The 24,442-nt window shown below is 41.4% G+C and overlaps 1 protein-coding gene across 1 annotated transcript in view; it reads left to right on the forward strand.

Annotated features, from left to right (window-relative positions):
- The window catches only part of ryr2a (ryanodine receptor 2a (cardiac)), a 368,896-nt gene that overhangs the window by 89,696 nt on the left and 254,758 nt on the right, over positions 1 to 24,442 (forward strand). The window contains 1 exon segment of the mRNA XM_036571987.1: positions 21,083 to 21,202. Within this exon segment, the coding sequence (XP_036427880.1) occupies positions 21,083 to 21,202 (120 nt within the window).

Below are 24,442 nucleotides of genomic sequence, written 5' to 3' on the forward strand. Positions count from 1 at the left end.
GGTGTTGCTAATAAAGTCATCCGTATGTTTCATTATAACTGAATGATGGTTTATGTAACGGTTGCTGAAAATATGAAGATGATTCTCTGAGTGATATCAGGTCATTACACTAATTTGTTTTTTCTTCATGATGCTGAATGGAAACATCGCACAGAACACATCAATGTGGGTGAAGGAGATGAAGGAAATGAGTAGGAGAGGGAGAGGGAGAGAGAGAGAGAGAGAGAGAGGCGTGTGACTGCAGTGCTGTTGCTCTCTGCTTTGTTTCAAACACCCAGAGCACTGCAGTACAGAGCTGAATAATTAATTCCTCTTCTCTTCTCTTCTCTTCTCTTCTCTTCTCTTCTCTTTTCTCTTCTTCCACTTCCCTTCTTTCGTTCTTTTCATCTTCTGTTTTCTTATTTCTTTTGATTTTTTCTTTACTTTTTCTTCTCTATTCTCCTCTTGCTCTTGCGTTCTCTCTGTCTCTCTATCTCTCTCTCTCTCTCTCTCTCTCAAAACAAAACAAATCCTGTTTCAGCACTGTCACGTTGCTATAATATTACAGTGTCAGCAACTGCAATGAAAGCAAATTAGTTTGTTGCCGGTGGCAACTGAGAGAGAGAGAGAGAGAGAGATAGAGAGAGAGCAAGAGGCCTATAGTGACTGCCATTATAACCAGAGAGAGAGAGACTGAGGCCTGTAGTGACTGCAGTTATAACCAGAAAGAGAGAGAGAGTCAGTAGAGATGTTTGGGTGTAGAGAAGTGAAGGGATGTAGAGACAGAGAAAGAGGAAAGGGAGGGAAATGTATTCAGGTAGGAGAGAGAGATAGAGAGAGATAGAGAGAGAGAGAATGGTCAGCAGTTTAATTAGTGTTGCAGGGTCTGTGTTAAACCAGACACACACACACACACACACACACACACACACACACACACACACTGTAATCTCTGCTGAAACTCAGACATGACCTGATGAGCACAGAGATTGACTTTATCAGTCTCTCTCTCTCTCTCTCTGTCTCTCTCTCTCTCTCTTTGTGTGTAATCTCATTATGTGTGTGTGTGTGTGTGTTAGTGAAGCAGCAGTTGTGTGTGTGTCTCTGAGTTGTAATCACTGTGTTGGCACAACGGACTGCAGACGGAGAGTGGTCCAAAAGCCATAAATATCCAGCCAAGTGCGGCTCTGTGGTCAAGAACTGACCATTGATGACACAAACCTTTTTCTACCACACTGCTAAAAGCTCAACTGTTTCCGATGGATGGTGGTACTGTCACCATGGTGACGTTTCCATGGCTGCATAGCGCTATTAGGCACTTAACATTTTTCCAGTGTCAGCATGTAAACGCAGCATAACTGTACACCAGCATGGTGAAGCTACGAGGGAGGGGTTTCTAATAAAGTGGACAGTGAGTGTACACATAACAGGGTTCCCACATGTTCCTGGAAAACCTGGACATTCATAGTCTGCTTTTCAGACAGTACTACTTTTGCAGTCAGTAAACGAATTGATAAATGTCCTGGAAATATTAGTGACATCCTGGAAAAGTGTAAAGTTGGCCCAATAAGCCACTGAGACTGCATATTTTAGCATGTTTATAACTTCTAATGCCCCATTTGAGTGTCCATTCATACTTATTGTGGTTCGGAATGTTAGTGTTGCATGTGGACAGATATGTGGACGCTATGCTGAAACACATGGTAGAGCGAGGCTACGCTAACACACTGCAGCGTCTTGCTTCATGTATCATTGATTTCTAGTATTTTAGTTGAACTCTTTGTCAATTGATTGTATAAAATAATTGAAAATATATAATTGATTGAGGAATGGATTACGTGAGTGTCAGTACTACGGGTGGGAATCACAGGGCATCTCACGATACGATATTATCACGATACGTTGCCCACAGTAACGATGATATCACGATACTGTGATTCTGTGATACTCGATATATTGCAGGACAGTCCTCTACGATACATCACGACATCTGTGTAACTGAAGAAAATGAAATGTTCGTAAATAGGCAAATAGCAGGAATTATGTATTTATTAGTGTCAGTTTTTTACAGAATTTAAGAACCAATATAAAACAGTGTACAACAAAGCACATAGCTTAGCTTCATGCCTCTTATGCCCCATACAGTGACTGTGCGTGTCATCATTTCAGTGTGAGACAGCCATAAACTGCCAGAAAACAGAGCAGTTCTGGGGTCAAAATAAACCCAGTAATGGACTGAGTAATACTGGTAGCCCTCTGGGACGTGAAAGGAAGTTTGGCTTTGAAAGCTGTATTAATTGTAGGCTGACTTTGAGTTGTGGCAACGTTAGCTGTTCTCAACAACCAGATCAGGATGCTGATGAAGAGGGTGGCTATGTGTGTTCATTTACTTTATTTTAAGTTCTTGCAGTCTTTGTCTATTTCATTTGTCCCTTCAATGCTGTAAAATGCCTGTCTGATTTGTTTCCCCCCGTTGTCCACCACTTCTCCTCTGCAGTGGTGGATGAAGTACACAAACCATGTACTTGAGTTAAAGTAGAGATGCCCAAGGTAAAATATTACTCCAGTAAAAGTAGAAGTTCCTCCCTTTAGACCTCCACTTGAGTAAAAGTACAAAAGTATTTGCCTTCAAATGTACTTAAGTATCAAAAGTAAGTACTGAAAGATTAATTATGACTCTGATGTCCTATTATCATTTTTGTAACAAGACTCTGCTTCATTAACTCATTTTAGGTGAAAATACTCCAGTGTCACTCTTGTAACACCAATATTTTAATAGAATGTCATTAATTAGTGACGCTGATGTCTATTAAAATTATCATAAGCACAAAACACTGAAGGCAAACAGTTTCCATCAGGTAGAACTGAGTGGCTCTGAAATAACTTTTTGCAAACAAGCAAAGTTTCAGTTTAAGATTTATTTGTAACTTAGTTACAAGTTTAAGTTTAATAAAAACTTTAAACTCAGATTCACAAATGAGTTTCCTTTACTAAACTGCATCTGTAGGTCTCTGTTCATAAACATCAACTAGACAAAACTAATTTACTATAAAATGAAATGTGTTTGTATAAATTCAGAATAAAGACACGTCAGTCACAACTGCATATGAGTACATATTTCTATATTGTGGTCTGTTTACACAAAGTTAGGTTAGTTCATCATTTATGTTGAATAGACTCTCCTGAAATTTTACACTGCTGCACTGATGTTGAACCGTGTGCTGCACTGGGTCGGTATGACCAACAGGTCAAAACAAGCTCAAAACAAAGTGCACACTGTGCCCTGATTGGTGTTCTTGCTTCACGCTTCTTTCGTTTTGACATGTTACGTTTTTATGCACACATAAACCAAAAGGAACGACAGATTTCGCATAATGTAGTGGAGTAAAAAGTAAGATATGTCCACCACTGCTCCCCTGTGAATTTCCTAGGGTAAATAGGTTTACCCTATTCATTTGATTAGCGCCTTAGTTTATAAGCCTTGAAGATCAAGATTAAGTGATCCTTATTAATCCCACCACTGGGAAATTTGACCTCCTCATTTGACCCATCTGTGCAATGAAACACCACATACACAGTAGTGAGCACACGCACACTAGGGGGCAGTGAGCACACTTGCCCAGAGGGGGGGCAGCCCCTATCCATGGCACCCAGGGAGCAGTTGGGGGTTAGGTGCCCTGCTCAAGGGCACTTCAGTCACATACTGTCAGCTCAGGAGATCGAACCGGCGACCTTCCAGTCACAAGGCTGGTTCCCTAACCTCCAGCTCATGACTGCCCCCAAATGCCTCATCTCACATTTTCCTGAATTATTTCTTAATTATCACTCGCAGCTCTTTGAAACAAGCAAAGAAATTGCATGGAAAGTGTAGATTCCAAATCAGTTTCAATCCATACCACATTTTTGCTTGTGTTTTAAGTAGAAGAGGAGATATTTTATAGTGACCTAAATTTGCTGAGAAGTTATTGTTGTCTATGGTCTTGTTTTGCAGAGGGACCATTCTTTGCATTTTGCCACTTTTTGCCGTTTTTTGCCATTGAAACAAATCAAAACATGTCAAAAGACTCAGACCTGTTGATACAGAAAGTAAATCGAATATGAATACAATTCATTATGTAACCCTGTATAATTAATATGTAATTGCATAATTACGAATAAATCGCGGGCGTAAATTTAGTGTATAGCAGTACATCAGTATTAACTCGACTTCTGGATGGTTAACATGACTACAGTAGTAAAGATTACATAAGATAACTGTTAGAAATGCAAACAGATGTAACAGATACTATTTGTGTGGAAAGAAAAGCAGAAGTATCTAAGCTGCTGAAAGACACGTAGAGCTAGATTGAGGGATGAGAAAGAAGGGAGAGAGAGGAGGATGAAGTGTGTGTGTGTGTGTGTGTGTGTGTGTGTGTGTGTGTGTGTGTGTGTATGTAAAGGGGGGGGCTACATGAAATGTTCTTTTTAATCCATTTATCTCTTGCAGAAGGAGATGTTACATAACACAGCCATAATATAGCCTCAGGCCTCAGGTCAGGCAGCTGTTGCATGTTTTACATTTTGACATGAATGTCAACATCAAAGAGACAAAGAAAGAGAGACAGAGAAAGAGAGAGAGATGGTTAAAGGAAAAAATTTAGGATTTTCCCCTTATTTGTTACCTTTGTCTGTAAAAATGGACAAAAGTACACCTGGTCATTCAGCGTTTCTTCCGAAATCAAGGGTATTAAAATGTCCCCCTGTGCTGCAGTAACAGCCTCTACTCATCTGGCAAGGCTCTACATTGCAGTGAGGGTCGGATTGCAGCCATAAAAGCATTAGTGAGGTCAGGTACTGATGTTCAATTGTGCACTCACAGCTTATGTAATCACCATAGACAAGCATTGAACAGTAGAATGGTTCGCTCTGGATCTGCCACACGTGAGCCTTAGGTCACTAGGCCCAATGGCAATTATCAGCTAGAAGGGTATAAAGCCCCCAGCATTGAGCTGTGGAGCAGTGAGACTGTGTTCTCTGGTGTGATGGAGCTCCATTCAGTATCTTTGGGATGAGTTAGAGTGGTCCAGAACTGATCATCCAACATCATATGGCAAAAAATGGTATCTGGTCAAGTAAAATAATCTTAAATATAGTCAATAAATCTAATATTTCTTCTGTTGAGATTGTTGTAAGCTTGATTTAAGGTTAATAACCTTATTTCTAGACATTTTTACTTGTTTAAGGTGATTATATTAAGTAAATTATCTCACTATATTAGCAGATCATTTTGCTTGTTCTAAAAAATGTACACTATATCTGCCAGTATAGTGAGATCATTTTACTTGATAAAATTACCTTAAACGAGTCAAAAATCCTGGAAATGAGCTAAATAATCTTATAATAAGTGCACAACCATCTCAAAATGGGAAATATTAGACATATTGACTAGATTTAACATGATTTCACTTGATTAGACACCATTTTTTGAAGCGCAGTAGCTGACCTCATTAATGCTCTTGTGGCCGAATGCAGTCAAATCCTCACAGCAATGTTCCAACATCTGGTGTAAAGACTTTCCAGAAGAGAAGAGGCTGTTACTGCAGCAAAGTTATTATCTAGTTCTCTCTCTCTCTCTCTCTGTCTCTCTCTCTCTCTCTCTTTCTCTCTCTCTCTCGCTCACTCTCTCTGTGTTCTAAAGCCATAAGAATCTGGATGAGAGATTCCTCATATACAGTTCTTTTTTACTCTGTTTACTGATTTGCTCTGAGGAGGCTCAGCATGTTCCTGTACATGAGAGAGAGAGAGAGAGAGAGAGAGAGACTTTGACTTTTTGACGGTCCTTTATTGAACCAGCACTTTCTTTAAAACAGTCATCCGTCACAAAGTGTCATCTTAGGCTATATTGAAATAAATTAATTGATTAAATAAAAATAAGACAAACAATTTATAAATAGATAAAAACAGGAAAACAAATAAAACTCAGTCTGGCTCATCTGAGCTCAGGAGCGAAGCAGAGCTCATCCTCGCACACTGAGCACACGGCCCCACCACAGCACCACATCGCCTCAAAGGCCTCCACATCACACATGCTTTTATAATAATTAAAATCAATTAAAATCCTTGATCTCACCAGCCTAGAGAGAATCCTTGTGGCCTCGCAGTCAGTACCATGCGCCACCTTGTTCTTACGACTAATATATATCGCCATTTTCGCCTGCCCAAGAATGAAGTTGATCAGTTGGCATTTGGGTTTCTCTCTTTTGATGTATTTAAAACCAAGGATAAAAGTCTGGAGTGTAAAAGTCACATTAAGAGACCTAAAAACATTCTTTAAAACTTCAAACAAAGAGCAAAGCCTAAAACAGTCCATAAAAGCATGAAACACAGTTTCTCTCTGGGGACAAAAAGGACACTGTGGTAAAATCTCAGGATTTAAAACAGAAATAAAAGCGTTGACTGAGACAATACCATGTAAAATCCTCCACTGCAGGTCAGCTACTTTTTTAGTTAATGGTGGTTTGTACAGTGCTCTCCACTCTGGCTTCACATCATCACTCAGATTAAAGACATCACGCCATGGTGTGTCGGTTCTACTGTGCAGTCTTTTCTTATTCAGCACTTTTACACAGGCTCTATACAGCAGCTTACCAGACACTGTCCCCAAGTTCATTCTAGACTCCCCCTCACACTCCAGAAGGGGGCCTTCACAGTCCTGTAGGTCCGGCGTGATAGTGATGTCCGGGAATGGGTCATGCTCCGTAGGGCTGACCACCCCTGCACTGTAGGCCCTCACCTGCTCGTGTTCCTCAGGAGAGAGAGCTGTCCTCCAGCCCTCGAGCAGCTGAGCCACAACTCGCAGAGATCTCATCCCCAGCCTCGCAGCCACGTCCTCCACCCGAGTGAGATCTGGTCCGGCGACGTCCACCAGCCGGCGGAGGGTTGTGACTCCCGATGACAACAAGACTCTAGTCAGTGCAGGGGTGATCGTGCCCTCCAAGTCCAGTCGTGTGCCGTTGAAAAGAGGCTCCTCCAACAGCCAGTGCAAAGCGGAGCCAGCCTGTTTATTCACATTAAAAAAGTCCCAGATTTTAAAAAGTCCTCAATAAAAAACAGGCAACCCAGCAATGTCCAGTGTTTTTGTGCTCATTAAACTGTCCAACCCCAGACCACCTACTGTGCGTAATATTTTGCATGATACCGCCCTCCAAACCAGCTCACTGGGACCAGCAAGAAGTCTCTGGATGAACTGGAGTCGGAAGGCAGCGGCCCTGCTAGCCAAGTGGACGAGTCCTTGCCCCCCTTCCTCTTTTGGCAGATGTAGAACTCCCTGCGGAATCCAGTGCAGTCGATCCCAGAAGAAGTCCACTAGCATGGCTTGCAGGTTCGCCAGCAGATTCGGTGGGGGGTCCACGCAGGCCAGTTTATGCCAGAGCGATGATGCAGCGAGGTTGTTGATAACAAGCACCCTTCCCCGATAGGACATCTGGGGGACTAACCATTTCCACTTACTGAGGCGTCCTTTAATCTTTTCAACCATGCCATCCCAGTTCTGTGCACTACAGATACTGTCCCCCAGATACACCCCCAGATATTTAAAACCACCCCTTCTCCACATCAACCCATCTGGAAGCGCGGATTCCCCACCATCCCAGTCACCAACTAAAACTGCTTCACTCTTGGTCCAGTTTACTTTTGCAGACGATAAAACTCTAAAATCATTTAAAATTCCAGCTAAAACATCCACATCAGTCTGGGTACTTGCTATCACAACAAGGTCGTCTGCATATGCTGAGACACACAGTGGAGTAGAACAGCCAGGTATAAACAAACCGGAGATGCAGTCTCTCAGTTTGCACAGCAGAGGTTCAATAGCTAGAGAGTACAGCATGCCAGACAGAGCACAGCCCTGCCTAATACCTCTGTGCACTTTAAAAGGAGCACATAAACCACCATTAACTTTGAGTACACTCTCAATGTCACTGTACAAAACCTTGATCATGGCTATAAAACCTGGGTTGAAACCAAAGTTCTCCAGAACTTTCCACAGATAGCCATGTTCAACCCGGTCAAATGCCTTTTCCTGATCCAAAAAAATAAGACCAGTCTTTAAGCCCAATAGTCTGGAGACTTCCATCACGGATTAGATATACATTGTCAAAAATGGACCTTCCAGGCACACAGTACGTCTGGTCAAGGTGAACCACCTGCTCCATCACCTTCCCCAGTCTCGAGGCTAACGTTTTTGAGAGCAGCTTGCAGTCAGTGCACAACAGAGAGACAGGGCGCCAGTTCTTCAGTTCAGCTAGGTCCCCCTTCTTGGGTAGCAGGGTTAGAACGGCCCTCCGACAGCTCACCGGAAGCTTCCCTTCCCTTATGCTGTTCTGGAGAACATCCAGCACATCCTGCCCCAACACTGACCAAAACGCTTTGTAAAATTCAACAGGGAGACCATCAATACCTGGCGCCCGACCATTCTCCATGCCTTGAAGAGCCTCATACAGCTCCCCCAGAGAGATATCGGCATCCAGCACTGCAGCAGACTCTCGCGTGAGCTGGCTGTGGTCACGGAAGAATCCCTCTTCCACCTCTCGTGCCTCTGCCCACTCGCTCTCGTACAGCTTTGAGAAAAAGCTGATTGTCTGCTGGCGAATTTCAGAAGGCTCAGATAAGAGATCCCCTGATTCTGTATGCACAGCATGCATAAACCTTTTCTGTCCATTTCTGCGCTCGAGACCGAAGAAGAACTTTGAAGGAGCATCCATTTCCGACACTCGCTGGAAACGTGAGCGGACCAGCGCCCCCTGTGCTGTTATGCCTAAAAGGTCAGCCAATGCAGTCTTTTTTGTTTTCAGAGCTTCAATATGCCCCCGATTTCCTGTGGCCTCTGCTAAACCCTGGAGCGCCACTATTTCAGTCTCCAGAGCTTTGAGAGATCTGGCTATGTCCCTTGTGACATTGAGAGTGTACTGCTGACAGAATACTTTAATTTGTATTTTAGCTGTGTCCCACCACTGCTGCAGGGAGCTAAAAGATGTTTTCATTGAGCTAAAAACATCCCAAAAAAAGTAAAAGACTCTAAAATTGGCATCCTCTAAAAGTGCAGTGTTAAAATGCCAGTATGCACTCTGTGGCTTAATGTTACGTTTCCTCATTGTGCACTGGACCATACAATGATCTGAAAAACCAACTGGGAGATAAGACAGCGTGTAAAAGCAGAAAGTTGATACCTAAAACCATAAAATCGATCCAGCCTTGCCAATGAGAGTGTGTTATCTCTTGAATGTGCCCAGGTATACTGTCTCTGCCCTCCATGGAAGTTCCTCCAGACATCACACAAGTCATGGGCCTCCAGCATCTCACACAATCTCTTACGGGACGCAGCATGCGGTTCCATGTGGTTCCTGTCCATGCTGTCTGCTGTACAGTTAAAATCCCCACTCAGTATTAAAAACTCATCAGAACCACAACCTGCAATTACGGTGTCCAGAGTGTCCAAAAAGGACATCCTGTCCATCCCCCCAGTTGGGGCGTGAACACAAATAAAAACAAAAACAGTGTTCTCAAAACATGCTGTCACTTTTAAAAGTCTGCCATTTAAAATTTCATCCACTGAATAAGAATAAGGAGTAAAACTCTGTGATAAAAGAACAGCCACCCCACCACTGGAAGAAGAGTTATGACTTAAAAAGGCAAGCCCCTCCCACTCTTTAGCCCAGTCTGCAGTGTTACTGACATCACTATGCGTTTCCTGTACAAATATTACATCAAGTCTCTTCTGCTTCACCAACTCATATAGCTTTGCTCTTTTACCACAGTCTCTCGCCCCATTAATGTTCAGACTCGCCACTCTGACATCACCCATTAAAAAATAAAATAGATAAAAAACACTAAAAACAGAGGCCATTCTGAACCAGGGAGGGCAGGAAATGTCAGATCTCATCCTCAGTGCTCACTTTATCAAGTCTGGTCAGGATCTTCTTCAGCCTGTAGACTTCTAAAGCGGTGAAGGACCCTTCCCTCCTAAAATGCCTGACGTCATGAATAAACTGTGAACTATTTGGGAAGTGCTCTTCAACACGGACGCCCTTTTGGCCTTTAGTGACCCGCAAGAACTTTCTTATATCGTCAACTTTATAGAGCACAGCCATGTTCTCTTCCTGCGAGCACACCGACCAGCCCGAGTCAGACAGAGAGCCTTCGCTCTCAGACTCCACCTCATTCACCGCACTGCTGTCTGTTTTGGCCTGTTTAGTGCCCTTCCCTCGGTTCCGCTTCTTTCTTTTATGAGGAACTTTAAAAACAGTCTCCTCTTCCATTTCCACCTCCACTGTAGCCTCCACTGCTGTACCAGCTTGACTGATCTCAGTACCGCTGTCCCTTACTTGGTTATCTTGCTCCCCCGGGTCAGGAATCCCCCGCTCCTGCTCCTCACCACCAGGCTCGTCCACAGCGGGCTCCTCCGCGGTTAGCGCCGCCGGGAAAGGCTCGTCCGCGGCCGGCGCAACCCCAGCAGACATTTCCGAGGCCGGCACGGCCGCAGCCGGCTCTTCCCCCGCAGGCGCCGCAGCCGCCGGGTCCCGCGCAGCCGGTCGAGCAGCAGCCGCAGGGGGGACGGCCACCGCGGGCTCAGCCGCGGCAGGCCCCGGCCGCTCCGCGCTCCCGGCATCATTAGCGTTAGCGCTGAGCTTTTCAGGGCAGGCTCGGACGAGATGTCCGGTCAGGCCGCACCTGAAGCACTTCATGTTGGTGTCAGACGACACAAACACCGTGTACTCAAACCCCTCTACTCTGAACTTCAGCACCAGGTCCAGCTCGTCCTCACCATCTCTCAGCACCATGAACACCAACCTCCTGAACGACACCAGGTGCTTCACCAGGGGCGATTTACAGCCGAGGGGGATCTTTTTAATGGGGGAGACAAGTTTTCCAAATCGGGACAGCTCCTGAGCGATCAGCTCGTCAGAGATAAACGGGGGGACGTTGGACAGAATAATCTTTTTGGAGGGAGTACTGAGGGGCAGAACAGACACGAACTGATCACTAATCACGAGTCCACTCTGCACCAGCTCGTTGGCTTTGTCCACAGTGGACAGGAACATCACCACAGCACTGTTCATGCGCGAAGCAGACACAACATTATTGTACCCGACGACGCTCCCCGCCGCCAAACAGCACTCCTCCACACTTGCGCGGCACTCCACCTTTACACCATGCCGGCGAGACAGGCTTTCATACAGCCTGGGGCTTTGGGACGCCATGCTCCCAGCAAAACGCCGGTAACAGACGCCCCGCACACACCCTACCACACCTCACTCTCACACACACACACTCACACACAAACTCACTCAAAAAAACTACAGATACAGACTGAGAGCGCTTTTCATGTTTATGTAAATGTACAGTAACTGCGTCAGTTTTGTTTGTGCTGCCGGGGCCTGTTCTGAAGTGCTGCTGAAACACAGTGAAATCTTAACCAGACAGTGCGGTCAAGCTGAATCTCTCTCTCTCTCTCTCTCTCTCTCTCTCTCTCTCTCTCTCTCTCTCTGTAACAGTTTTATATTCTGTGTGAATATGACTGTCTCTTCTATAAGTTACAGCCCTGTTTCAGAGTTAACAACAAGTTAGGACACAATGCAAAATGTAAATAAAAACTAAATGCAATGATGTGCAAATCATGTAAACTCCATGTTTAATTTAAAATAGAACAAAGACAACATATGAAATATTGAAACTTAGAAATTTTATTGTTTTATTTTAAAAATATGCTATTTTGAAATTGATGCTAGCAGCACATTTGAAAAAGACCCAGAGAAAACAGTGACGTTTCTGGATCCTGTATGGAATTTGTGGATGCAGCGACGAGCTGTGTTCACAGACACTGTTGTTCTGAAGTGTTTCTGAGCCCATGCAGTGATTTCCACTACAGAATCATGTCTGTTTTTAATGCAGTGCCGCCTGACGGCCCGAAGATCACGGCCAGCAAGTATCGGTTTTCGGCCTTGTCCCATATATACAGAGATTTCTCTGGACTCTCTAAGTCTTTTATTGATATTATGTACTGCAAATATACAGTGTTTTAAAATGTCCTCCCCATTCACACTGTTCTAGAGTGTTCTCCCCATTCACACTGTTCTAGAGTGTTCTCCCCATTCACACTGTTCTAGAGTGTTCTCCCCATTCACACTGTTGTTGAATGTTATCCGCAAGTCATCCTGTTCTAGAGTGTTTGTATCCATTCACACTGTTCTGGAATACTCTCCCTGATTCACACTTTTCTAGACCGCTCTTACATCAGTGTTGTTCTAGAATGTTCTCCCAGGTTCACGCTGTTCTAGACCTCTCTTCCATTAGCATTGTTCTAGAATGTTCTCCCAAGTTCATGCTGTTCTAGACCGCTCTTACATTAGCGTTGTTCTAGAATGTTCTCCTAAGTTCATGCTGTTCTAGACCGCTCTTACATTAGTGTTGTTCTAAAATGTTCTCCCCAGTTCACACAGTTCTAGACCAGTCTGTTCTAGACCGCTCTTACATTAGTTTTGTTCTAGAATGTTCTCCCAAGTTCACGCTGTTCTAGACCGCTCTTACATTAGTGTTGTTCTAGAATGTTCTCCCAGGTTCACGCTGTTCAAGACCGCTCTTAAATTAGTGTTGTTCTAGAATGTTCTCCCAAGTTCACGCTGTTCTAGACCTCTCTTACATTAGTGTTGTTCTAGAATGTTCTCCCAAGTTCATGCTGTTCTAGACCGCTCTTACATTAGTGTTGTTCTAGAATGTTCTCCCAAGTTCACACTGTTCTAGACCACTCTCTTGCATTAGCGTTGTCCTAGAACCTATGCGTCAAAGGCCCGCAGGCCAAGTCAGGCCCATGGCTCAATCCTATTCGGCCCACAAAATTATTTTAATTTTCTATAAATATTAGCCTGTTTCACAATGAGCTGCACTACAGTTCCCAGCATGCACTGGGACATAATGTTTGCTCCCAGAACATTTAAAGAGGTTTATCAGGATTTTGCAGCTAATGTAGTGTATAGTTTAATATGAAACAATTAGTTTTAATTTGAAATGATTTTTCGAGTTTATGTATTCAGTGCCTGTTTTTTTGCCGTTGTAGTTTTGGCCTACGGTTTTGTAATATGGCCCTCTTAGTGGTTGGGTTTTACACCCCTGTCCTAGAATGTTCTCCCCAACTGCAGTTCTAGACCGCTCTCTTGCATTAGCATTGTTCCAGAATATTCTCCCCAATTCACACTGTTGTAGGCTGCTCTCCTGCATTCACACTCTTTAAGAACGTTCTCCCAGTTCACACAGTTCTAGAATGTTCTCCTATTAACACTGGTTTGTCAGTTCTCATTGTGGAACAGTATAAAGCTGAGTGTGTAAAGATTCTGAAGAGTTTTAAAGCTGTGTGATAGTGACAGATCGAGAGAGAGAGAGAGAGAGAGAGAGAGAGAGAACGTAAAGACTGTGCCCTCTGAGTGTCTGTTTAATGGTGTGGCACTGACTCGGTGTGTGTGTATCTGTGTGTGTGTGTGTGTGTGTGTGTGTGTATCTGTGTGTGTGTGTGTGTGTGTCTGTGTGTGTGTCTGTGTGTGTGTGTGTGTGTGTCTGTGTGTGTATCTGTGTGTGTGTGTGTGTGTGTGTGTGTGTGTATCTGTGTGTGTGTGTGTGTGTGTCTGTGTGTGTGTCTGTGTGTGTGTGTGTGTGTGTGTGTGTGTGTATCTGTGTGTGTGTGTGTGTGTGTGTGTGTGTGTATCTGTGTGTGTGTGTGTGTGTGTCTGTGTGTGTATCTGTGTGTGTGTGTGTGTGTGTCTGTGTGTGTATCTGTGTGTGTGTGTGTGTGTGTCTGTGTGTGTGTCTGTGTGTGTGTGTGTGTGTGTGTGTGTGTGTGTGTGTGTGTGTGTATCTGTGTGTGTGTGTGTGTGTGTGTGTGTGTGTGATTGCTGGCGGAGATTCGGTAGCTGAGCAGTTGCAGCCTGCTTTAGCATAGCGTACCTGAACATCGTTCTCTCTCTCTGCACCCCTTCTATATCTCTTATGCCCGCTCACTCATTTTCTCCTTCGCCCGTTCCACCATTAATATCTTTTCCGCCCTTTTTTCTTCCTCCACGCTGTGACTCTCTCGCTCTGCACCCCTTCTGCATCTCTTACGCTTGCACATTCACTCTGTCTTGCACCTTTTCTACTGTTTATCTCTACTTCCCACCCTTTATCTTCCTCTTTCCCCCTCTGTGTGTATTTCTCTCTTTCTTTCTCCTCACTCTTCCTGGATTCCTCATGCTTGTTTACTTTCTCTTCTGCATCTCAAACCACCCTTTTTTTTTCTCTCTCTCTGCTCCCTTTCTGTATTCCTCATGCTCGATCACTTTCTTTTTCTCCTGCTGTACTGTTTGTCAGTTCCACCCTTTTCTTCCTGTTCTTCCTCTCTCTCTCTCTCTCTCTCTCTCTCTCTCTCTCTCTCTCTCTCTCTGGGTGACACTGGGGCGATTACACGGTTGGAGGAGGATGTTGTGTGTTTGATGGTTTGATGGTTTGTGGAGGGGACGTGTCTGCAGCTTGTCGTAAATCACACCCCGCACACGCGCAGCCCCCGCGCTGGCTGAGTCACTGCGGTGGGTTTATGGGGGACACTAGCAGGGCTTTCCTGCAGTGGGGGATTGCAGAGAGAACCTGGCAACCTGCCAAGAATGATGCGTGTGTCGCCCTCCCTCGTAATTACAGGATCCCCTGGAGTTCTCTCTCTCTCTCTCTCTCTCTCTCTCTCTCTCTCTCTCACACACACACACCACATACACACACACACACACACACGCACGCAACGCCACAGAGTGCAGACTTCTATATTCTCTACATCATCTACTCTCTGTCACCTGCTACAGAGAGAGAGAGCAAGGGAGCGAGAGAGAGATACTCAGAGTGGAGAGAGGAAGAAAAAAGTTAGACAAGAGATAAACAGTAGAATGGGAGAGAGATGGGAGTAGAGAGAGCAAGTGGGAGAGTGAGGTGATAGAGTGAGAGAGAGAGAGACACAGTGAGAGATACAGTGGAGGAAGAGGAAGGAAAAACAGTGAAAAAGAGATAAAAGGGAGAGAGAGAAGGAAGAGGTTGAAAGAGATATACAGAGAGAGAAAAAAAGAAAGAAAGGAAAAACAGAAAAAGTCAAAAGATGTTGAGTATTGAAAAAAATTGTTTTTAAAATGTAGCACATTTTTGTCTGTTCCAACTGATCAGATGTCTGAAACGATAAATAAATATCGTGACTTATCGTGTATCATGAAAGTTTTTCTGAAGTATCCCAATATTAGATTTTTGCCATGTTGCCCACCTCTAGAGGAAAGAGAGAAAAAAGAAAAGGGAGAAACAGAGAAAGAATGAAAGGAGATACAGAGAGAGAAAAGAGAGAGAGATAAACTAGAGGACAGAGAAATGAACAGAAAAAGTGGGTGAGAGACTGAATGATCGAGAAAAAGAGGCAGAGAGAGAGAGAGAGAGAGAGAGGTGAAACTGAGCGATTCAGTGTTGCTGTTTAATAAAATCCACTTTAGCACTTTTTCAGCTTTAGCTTTTAATTCCAGCTGTTTTCTCCAACTCTGATTCAAATGAAGATTTCCACCACATACACAAAGTACTCCCACTTTAATTAGTAATGTGAATCTGTTTAGAAGCTTTTAAGGACCTACAGAGAAGACGTTGTATAAAATCCACATCGTGTAACCTGTTTTATGATCTAACACTAACTTATGGCTATTTTTTGTGGATTAATTAATTGTAGTTTAAAAAAAAAAAACAATAAATCATATTTAGGTAATAGACGATTCATGGTTTCACTTGGAAATCATTTATCAAAAAGATTTGGCATTTCTAGTGGAGTCCCTCAAGGTTCACTTTTAGGGCCTTTGCTTTTCTCTTTGTACACGCTACTTCTAGGTGATGTGATTAGGAAGCATAATGTAAATTTTCATAGCTATGCTGACGACACCCAGCTATACATTTCCATTCCTTCTGATGGTCAAGTCTCTGAGACAGACTGACCAGCTGTGTGTCAGATATTTCTCACTGGATGTCTCAAAATTTTCTACAATTAACTCACAAAAAACCTGAAATACTGATCGCTGGTACAGAAACTCAGAGAAAAATGATTTATAAGAAACTTGGTTCTTTAGCTTCATCTACCAAACCTGAAGTAGGAAACCTGGGTGTGATCTTAGACTCACAAACACAGTCACTAAAGTAGCTTTTTATCATTTGGAGAAATGTCACTAAAGTTCAGCCTTTTCTATCTCAGAGCAGTGCAGATAAACTTGTTCATGCATTTGTTACAAGCAGAGTTGATCACTGTAATGATCTTCTTACTGGACATCCTAAGAAAACAATGCATCCTTTACAACTTGTACAAAATGCGGCAGCACTGAGAGATCACATCACTCCCACTTAGAAAGAACTGCACTGGCTACCTGTATCGTTCAAAATAGATTCTAAAGTTCTGCTACTAGTTTTTAAGGCTCTACATGACCTTGAAGCACTCACTTACATCAGAGTGTCTGTTTATGTTCCAGCACCTGATCTTTTAGCTGCTAACGGCTAGTTTGAGCATCCTCTGGTAGTTTGGAATACTACAGTGTTGCATGTGGACAGACATTAACACCCGCTAGCTTCTTGCAGCGCGTATCAGTAATTTCTAATATTTTAGTAGAACTCATTGTCAAATTTTGGGCTAAATGTCGGTGGGAGCGTAGATTTATTAGAGTAACCAACTGAGTGAGAAATTTCTAAACCAATCCAGTGTCTCATAAAGGTGGAGCTCAGAGTAGGAGGTGATGGAGCGCCCGTCAACATTATCCGACAGACAGCCAGCCTGTCATTAGTACATGAATGTAAAATAAGTTAGCATGACTGAAATGACTGTGTCATGCATTTCTCTGGCCTCAAATCACACAGAGACTCCATTTCCCAGAACCCCTTTGGCAGATCATGTGACTGTTGAACCTCCTCGTTCAACAAATCATCACTCTAGTTCTCCCAGATACTAACTCGTTACACCTCTGTTGCTTGTCGTATGACTAGCTATAGTTTAGTATTTAAGCCTGGGCTTTAGAGTAGTACAGTTGCAAGGTATTGTTTCTCTTGTAGAGCTAACAGCTGGAGTTAATGTGAGAAAAGACGAGCTAACAGAACCACGTGTTCGAGCTAAATGGACTAGAGGAACTTGGGGATGTGTTGACCCTTTTTTGGTGACATATTTCACCACGGTCCAGCACCAGAGGTTTAATAAGTTGTCCCCCGACATGTATTGTCATTGCAAACTCACATCTGGCCCTGCAAGACTGCATAGCTTTCAGTCAGTCAGGGTTTGTGATGGTTGTGTTGCTGACTTTTATGTTTTTTCCTATGAAATTCAAAATTTTTTTTTATTCAGTTGCTTTAAGTCAACATGCACTAACATTTCTAAAATCCTTTTTCTGTAAAGTGCTTCCACAGGGCCTGAGTTCTTGTTCATAGGTCAAAGGTCATACTCGAGCCTGTCCAAGGGTGATTTAATGGCTAATGAGACTGTATTGAACGCTTAGGCTCGAATCCCAAGAGGTGTTTTCACTGCCGTTAGTTCAGTTTCCCTTTAGGCTTCTGTCAAAGGACATCTCTCTGTGTGAGCTGTGCTGTCCTTTCAGTGGTGAACTACAAAGACTGGAGGCTTTATTTGGCCTTTTTTATGGACATTTGACAGTTTTGTGCTGCACAGTTGGATTTCTAATGAACCGAAATTAGAACTTTGTGTCTTGACTTATTAGTAGCTCTTTTAAACAGGTTTCAAAATAAGAATGATAAAAATTTTTTTTTCCAAAATGTGTATTTAAAAGTTGAAAGTAGCTGTAATAGCTAATAATAACCCCAGAGGTGACCTGCTGCTTGCTGGCATTTCCATTCAATGGGCCTAAAGAAATCTGAGAGGATTTAGATGTTGCAAGTCTGTGACTATGCAGTTCAGAAGAAATCATTTCTTATCATCATCACTGGCTGATTACCCAGACATGTTCTCATGGTGGTGGTGGGTGATATACTGATTCATCCTGTATACCAGTTGAAATTCTCCCAGTAGTGTTTTGACATAGCATACAGGTGTACCACAACTAAGCTCAGACGATGTTGCATATAAACAGCCCAAAACAAGCTGATATTACTCTTTTTAGCTGAATGCATATGGGTCATTTACAGAAACGTCATTTTTTGTGTCAACTTGAAAATTTGACAAACATGTTAGGGTTACAATTTATTTACATTTTAAAATAAAACAAGGTATTTTAACAGTTACACCTTCTTGAGCCCCAATTTAGCAGTATTCGTTTTTAAATCAATTATCTAGAATTCCAGGCACCACAGAAGAGCTCGTCCTCACAGTCATGTGTAAAGGCTGAGGCCATATTTTGAAGTAATAAACAAGTTTTTCTGCAATTTTAACTGCAATAATCTCTACACGACTATGAAATATATGATTGAAATGACAAAGAAAACAAATGGCAAATAAATATTATAAAATATATATTTTGAAAGTTGTTGTCCCCAGGAGTCGTGTCACTGCTGTTACTGCGTAGCAAAAAATCTCTTATTTTGAAATAAAAGTCACACTGATGACATCACTTGACTTCCTTTTACCTGTTGTCTGAGGATCTATGAAGAAAAGCACATGGTGAGTCCACTGTGTCTTTCAGTTATCAGAGATTTTCTCATTTAGCTCATGATTTCATATGAAGCTTTTAGCTGAAGTCACTGGTGTGACCGACTTTATTCTGAGGTAATTGTAAAGAAATATAATACGAATGGATAAAATTACATATTTCAGTGGACATTCCATGATTGGCATGTGGTTTGATGCTCTGTAGCCGACATTTTGTAAAATGCATTTTTCTTTAAAGTGTCACTGTTGTTACCTTTCTTATACGTGACAATCAGTAACACCAGTGACCCCTGTGGATAGGTAAAAAAGTGGACGTTTCTGTAGAATGACCCATACATGAAAACCCGTCGACTTTTGATGAAATTTGCCTTTTCGAATGTAAAATAGGCCGTTCAGATGAATCGTGTGGATTTGAAGAGTTTTTTTGTTTGTTTTTGGAGGGGGGTTGTTTGGTTTTGGAAAGAGCAGCAGTTTCTTCCAGTAGTCAAGCAATTTCTGCATTTTGTTTAATATCCTTACACAAATTAGAGGAAGCATCATACAGCTCTCAGTCATTTCCTCCTCTTACATTTTTGACTAGTTTCTCTGTGTTTGTGACGAAAGGTGGCTGGCTTAACTGCTGTATTTAGGGTGAAAAAGAGTCGCCCTCAGCTGGCCCCCACTCACATTGAGTGTAATGTACAGCTTCATTGATTGCATTGTGCTCATTTTTGTTTTTGCCATTGTCTCTCATTTGCGTCGCTTGCTATTCGGACGTGGTGTTATTTGTTATAGTTCTTTTCTTTTCAGCTAAACTACTGTGGCTTTTTAACGGCTGATTGTTGCTGCTACATTAAAGATGAATGATTGATGAGTGATGCCAAAAGAGATTCAAAAGAGGTAAAGAGAATACCTCTCGGCCAATCACGTTGTGAGGTTGGAACTTACTGTGGTTTAATTACCTGTAATGGTTGTATTGCAACTTATTACAGCGCATGACATCTGCTGTAACATATTTATAGCATGTTTATGTCAATGTTACAGGGTTCAGGTTAAGTGTTAGAAAGATGAACAGAGCTGTAATTAAATTTATAATGAATTTAGCTGTAAAACATTGAGAATGAAGCTATAATAAAAAGTAACATCCAGAATGCCTGATATTTGAAATATTGAGAAAAACCTTACAATAGATATTTGTAATTAGTACATTACAGTATGTAATAACTCCTTGAAATATTGGATGAAATGTCTAAAATACTATTGGAGTCTAGTTTACAAGATGTAAGTTATTATTACATTGACAGTAACAAATGTTCATATATTATATAGATTAGATGACGTGATTCCAAACTTTTGAACAGTAGTGTATGTATATTGGCTCTCCATTTGTGTGTTCACTTTTTTATGACCGTTTTGATAATGATTGACATGTGTGCTGTCGCTGGGTATGTTTAGCTGCATGCCAGACATTTTTGATGCCCGTTTAGTGTGTAAAGTGAGATTCTACCTCAGTGCAAGTGTCTGTCACTGGGGTGATGAGACAGAGAGTGAGCTGCTGTTCAGAGAGCGCTTCATGTGTTTGACCTGTCAGACCTGTCACTATTCACCATCCCGCCTCACTGACAGCCGGTCCAAATAGCTCTTCCATTTAAATCCAGCAAGTGGTTTCCATCGAACTGTTTTTCAGTCTCCTCCCTTACTGTCTCTTACTGATTGTTTTTGTTTGTTTGTCATGTTTTGGCTTCTCGGAAATTGGTGAAACTTTGAAATTCAGCAATAGCATCCAAGAGTCTCCACAGTCTGGAGTTTACTGTGCATTTCTTATCTATTCATATCTATTGTGTACAATTTTATCATCTGTAGAGAAGCACAAATTTCTGAAATTCAGTTTAGCTTTAAAATAGTTTCAGCATGATAGCCTGGGTTTTACACATTCATATTCAGTGAAGTGCTTCAATAAAATCATTTTAAAGCTCGGTTTTTAAAGAAAAACATGCTGTCCAGCTATTGGAAATTGGCCAAAACTCCATCAGTTTCAGAAAAGAAAAAGTGGAACAAGTTAAAGTTAAATGAGAAGGTGGAGAGGGAGTGTTTGGAAGAACAGGCTCTCCCTTCACTGATGCTCATCTGTCCTGAGACTCGCTGCCTGATGCATAATGAAAAAGGAAAGTGACGCTGGATGAGAGTGGAAAACAGGAAAGCGCAAAGTGCTTCATGTGGCGCCATTTGAAAGTCCTCTCACCTCCCGAGAGACGCTTTAAAGAGGCTGTTGGCATTGTTTAATTCACTTGTACCATTTAGCACTTGAAATAGTGTTAATTCATTTAGTTAGGTTTCATTATTTTTGTGTAGGTTTCTTGGACAACAGTCCTAAAAGTAGAGGTTCATCTGACCCTGTGAGTCTGGGTAAGAGAATCTGCTAAATCTGTAAATGTGTAGTATTTTTTCAGCTAACAATATTGTTTTTTCTGTGTGTAGGACGATGAGGTGGTATTACAGTGTTCAGCCACGCTTCATAAGGAGCAGCAGAAACTGTGTTTGGCTGCTGAGGGATTTGGGAACAGACTCTGCTTCCTGGAGTCCACCTCCAACTCCAAGGTACTGATATCCACGGTAACGCTCCTCAACTTTAACCCTGCCTAACATCAACATAACTCACCTCAACTTTAACCATTTCTAATCTAACTCACATCAGCATTAACCATGTCTAATCTAACTCACCTCAACTTTAACCATTTCTAATCTAACTCACATCAGCATTAACCATGTCTAATCTAACTCACATCAACTTTAACCATGTCTAATCTAACTCACATCAACTTTAACCATGTCTAGTCTAACTCACATCAGCATCAACCATGTCTAATCTAACTCACATCAGCATTAACCATGTCTAATCTAACTCACCTCAACTTTAACCATTTCTAATCTAACTCACATCAGCATTAACCATGTCTAATCTAACTCACATCAACTTTAACCATGTCTAATCTAACTCACATCAACTTTAACCATGTCTAATCTAACTCACATCAGCATTAACCATGTCTAATCTAACTCACATCAACTTTAACCATGTCTAATCTAACTCACATCAACTTTAACCATGTCTAATCTAACTCACATCAGCATCAACCATGTCTAATCTAACTCACACCAACTTTAACCATGTCTAATCTGACTCACATCAACTTTAACCATGTCTAATCTAACTCACATCAACTTTAACCATGTCTAATCTAACTCACATCAACTTTAACCATGTCTAATCTAACTCACATCAACTTTAACCATGTCTAATCTAACTCACATCAACTTTAACCGTGTCTAATCTAACTCACATCAACATTAACCATGTCTAATCTAACTCACATCAACATTAATCATGTCTAATCTAACTCAAATCAGCATTAACCATGTCTAATCTAACTCGCCTCAATTTTAACCATGTCTAATCTAACTCACCTCAATTTTAACCATGTCTAATCTAACTCACATTTACTTTAACCGTGTCTTATCTAACTCACATCAACATTAACCATGTCTAATCTAACTCACATCAACTTTAACCATGTCTAATCTAAGTCAAATGAACTTTAACCGTGTCTAATCTAACTCACATCAAATTTAACCGTGTCTTATCTAACAGACATCAACTTTAACCATGTCCTATATAGCTTAAATTAACTTTAACCACATCTAATTGAACTCACCTCCAACTTTAACCATGTCTAATCTAACTCACATCAACTTTAACCATGTCTAATCTAACTCATTTCAACTTTAACCATGTCTAATCTAACTCACATCAACTTTACCGTGTCTTAATTAACTTGCATTAACTTTAACCACATCTAATGTAACTCATATCAACTTTAAACAAAATCTAATCTGATTCATATAATCTTTAACCACATCTAATTCTCTTCAACTTTAACCACATCTAATCTAACTCACTTTAACCATGCCTAGTCTTACTCAAATAAACTTTCACCATGTCTAATCTATTTCACAGCAACTTCAGTCATGTCTAATCTAACTCACATCAACTTTGACCATGTCTAATGTAACTCACATTAACCTTAACCGTGTCTAACTCAGATAAACATTAACCATGTCTAATCTAACTCATATCGGCTTTAACTGTGTCTAATTTAACTCATATCAACTTTAAACTCATCTTACTGATATCAACTTAACTGTGTTTAATATAACTTGACCCAACTTTAATCACATCTAATGAACTGTCCTCAACTTTAACCACATCTAGTCTAACTCATATCAGCTTTAAACGTGTCTAATCTCAATCGTATTATCTTTAACCACATCTAACTCTTCAACTTTAACCACATCTAATCTAACTCATTTCAGCTTTAAACGTGTCTAATCTCAATCGTATTATCTTTAACCACATCTAACTCTTCAACTTTAACCACATCTAATCTAACTCATTTCAGCTTTAAACGTGTCTAATCTCAATCGTATTATCTTTAACCACATCTAACTCTTCAACTTTAACCACATCTAATCTAACTCACCTCAACATATGTCTAATGTAACTCATATCAACTTTAAACTTGTCTGAATTATTTTTGACCCTATATATTCGAACTCGCCTCAGTTTTAACCATGTAACCATCTAATCTAACTCACATCAGCGTTAAGCATGTCTAATCTAATTTGCCTTAACTCTAACCATGAATTACCTAATTAATCTCAATTTTAACCATGTCTAATCTATTTTGCCCCAACCCTCTAATCTAATTCATGTCAACTTTGAACACATCTAATTTAACTCAACTTTAACTGTCTAATCTAACATCAACTGACATTTATTCTACATACGTCTTCTCATTTATACTTAGTATAACCTCGTAGAGGTTTCAGCAAACATTCATAAAATACAGAAACATGTATAGATATAAACAAAGTATAGTGTTGTTGACATTAGATTGTGTAATTTTTAATTATTGAGTGCAGAAGTGGGAGGAAAAAAAGAGTTGCCACCACCCAAATAGTACCTGCTCTGTGAGGGTCCATGGGCGTCCTGACCACTGAAGAACAGGGTAAAAGGGGGCTAACAAAGTATGCAGAGAAACAGATGGACTACAGTCTGTAACTGTAGAACTACAAAGTGCACCTATATAGTAAGTGGAGCTGATAAAATGGACAATGAGCGTAGAAACAAGGAGGTGGTCAGAATGTTTTGCCTGATCGGTGTATGTTTTTCCTCTCATAATAAAGGTAAAGGTTATCTGAATTATGCATGATCCTTTAAAAGTATGTGGATTGTCACTGCTCATAATATAAGTACACACTCCATACAGATTTTACATGTTGTTTCCTGGTGATAAACGACAGCAAACAAACAGACATCCTGAGTCTGCTGACAGCAGATTGCCTCTCTAATTCTCCAGTGAAGAGGGGTAAATGGCCTTCTCAGTGTGCTTTAGCAGAGAATGAGTTCATAATCACACACTTTGTACCTCACCAGGGGATGAGAGAGGCCAATAATGCTGATTGATTATTTTGGTCTGGACAGATCAATAATGATTGATTTCTGTAGCAGAGCTTTTAGGCCAAGCTATGATGCACAAATCATACATACAGTTTTTTGATGAACTCAGTGTGACATGAAGCATATGGCTAGTTTGAAGGCTGTATTTAATGATGGGTAACATTTAAATGACCTTTATTCTGCATTTTCTCAGTATGTGTTTATGGGTGTGACATCACATCCGTGATGAATTCATGATGGACTGTTTTAAGGAAGTGGCTATTTACTATAAAGCTAAACCATATGCATAAATCTGCTCACAATAAGGGGAAATAAACTAG

This window comes from Colossoma macropomum, unplaced genomic scaffold (assembly GCF_904425465.1).
Source record: "Colossoma macropomum unplaced genomic scaffold, Colossoma_macropomum, whole genome shotgun sequence".
In the NCBI taxonomy this organism is placed as follows: Eukaryota; Metazoa; Chordata; class Actinopteri; order Characiformes; family Serrasalmidae; genus Colossoma; species Colossoma macropomum.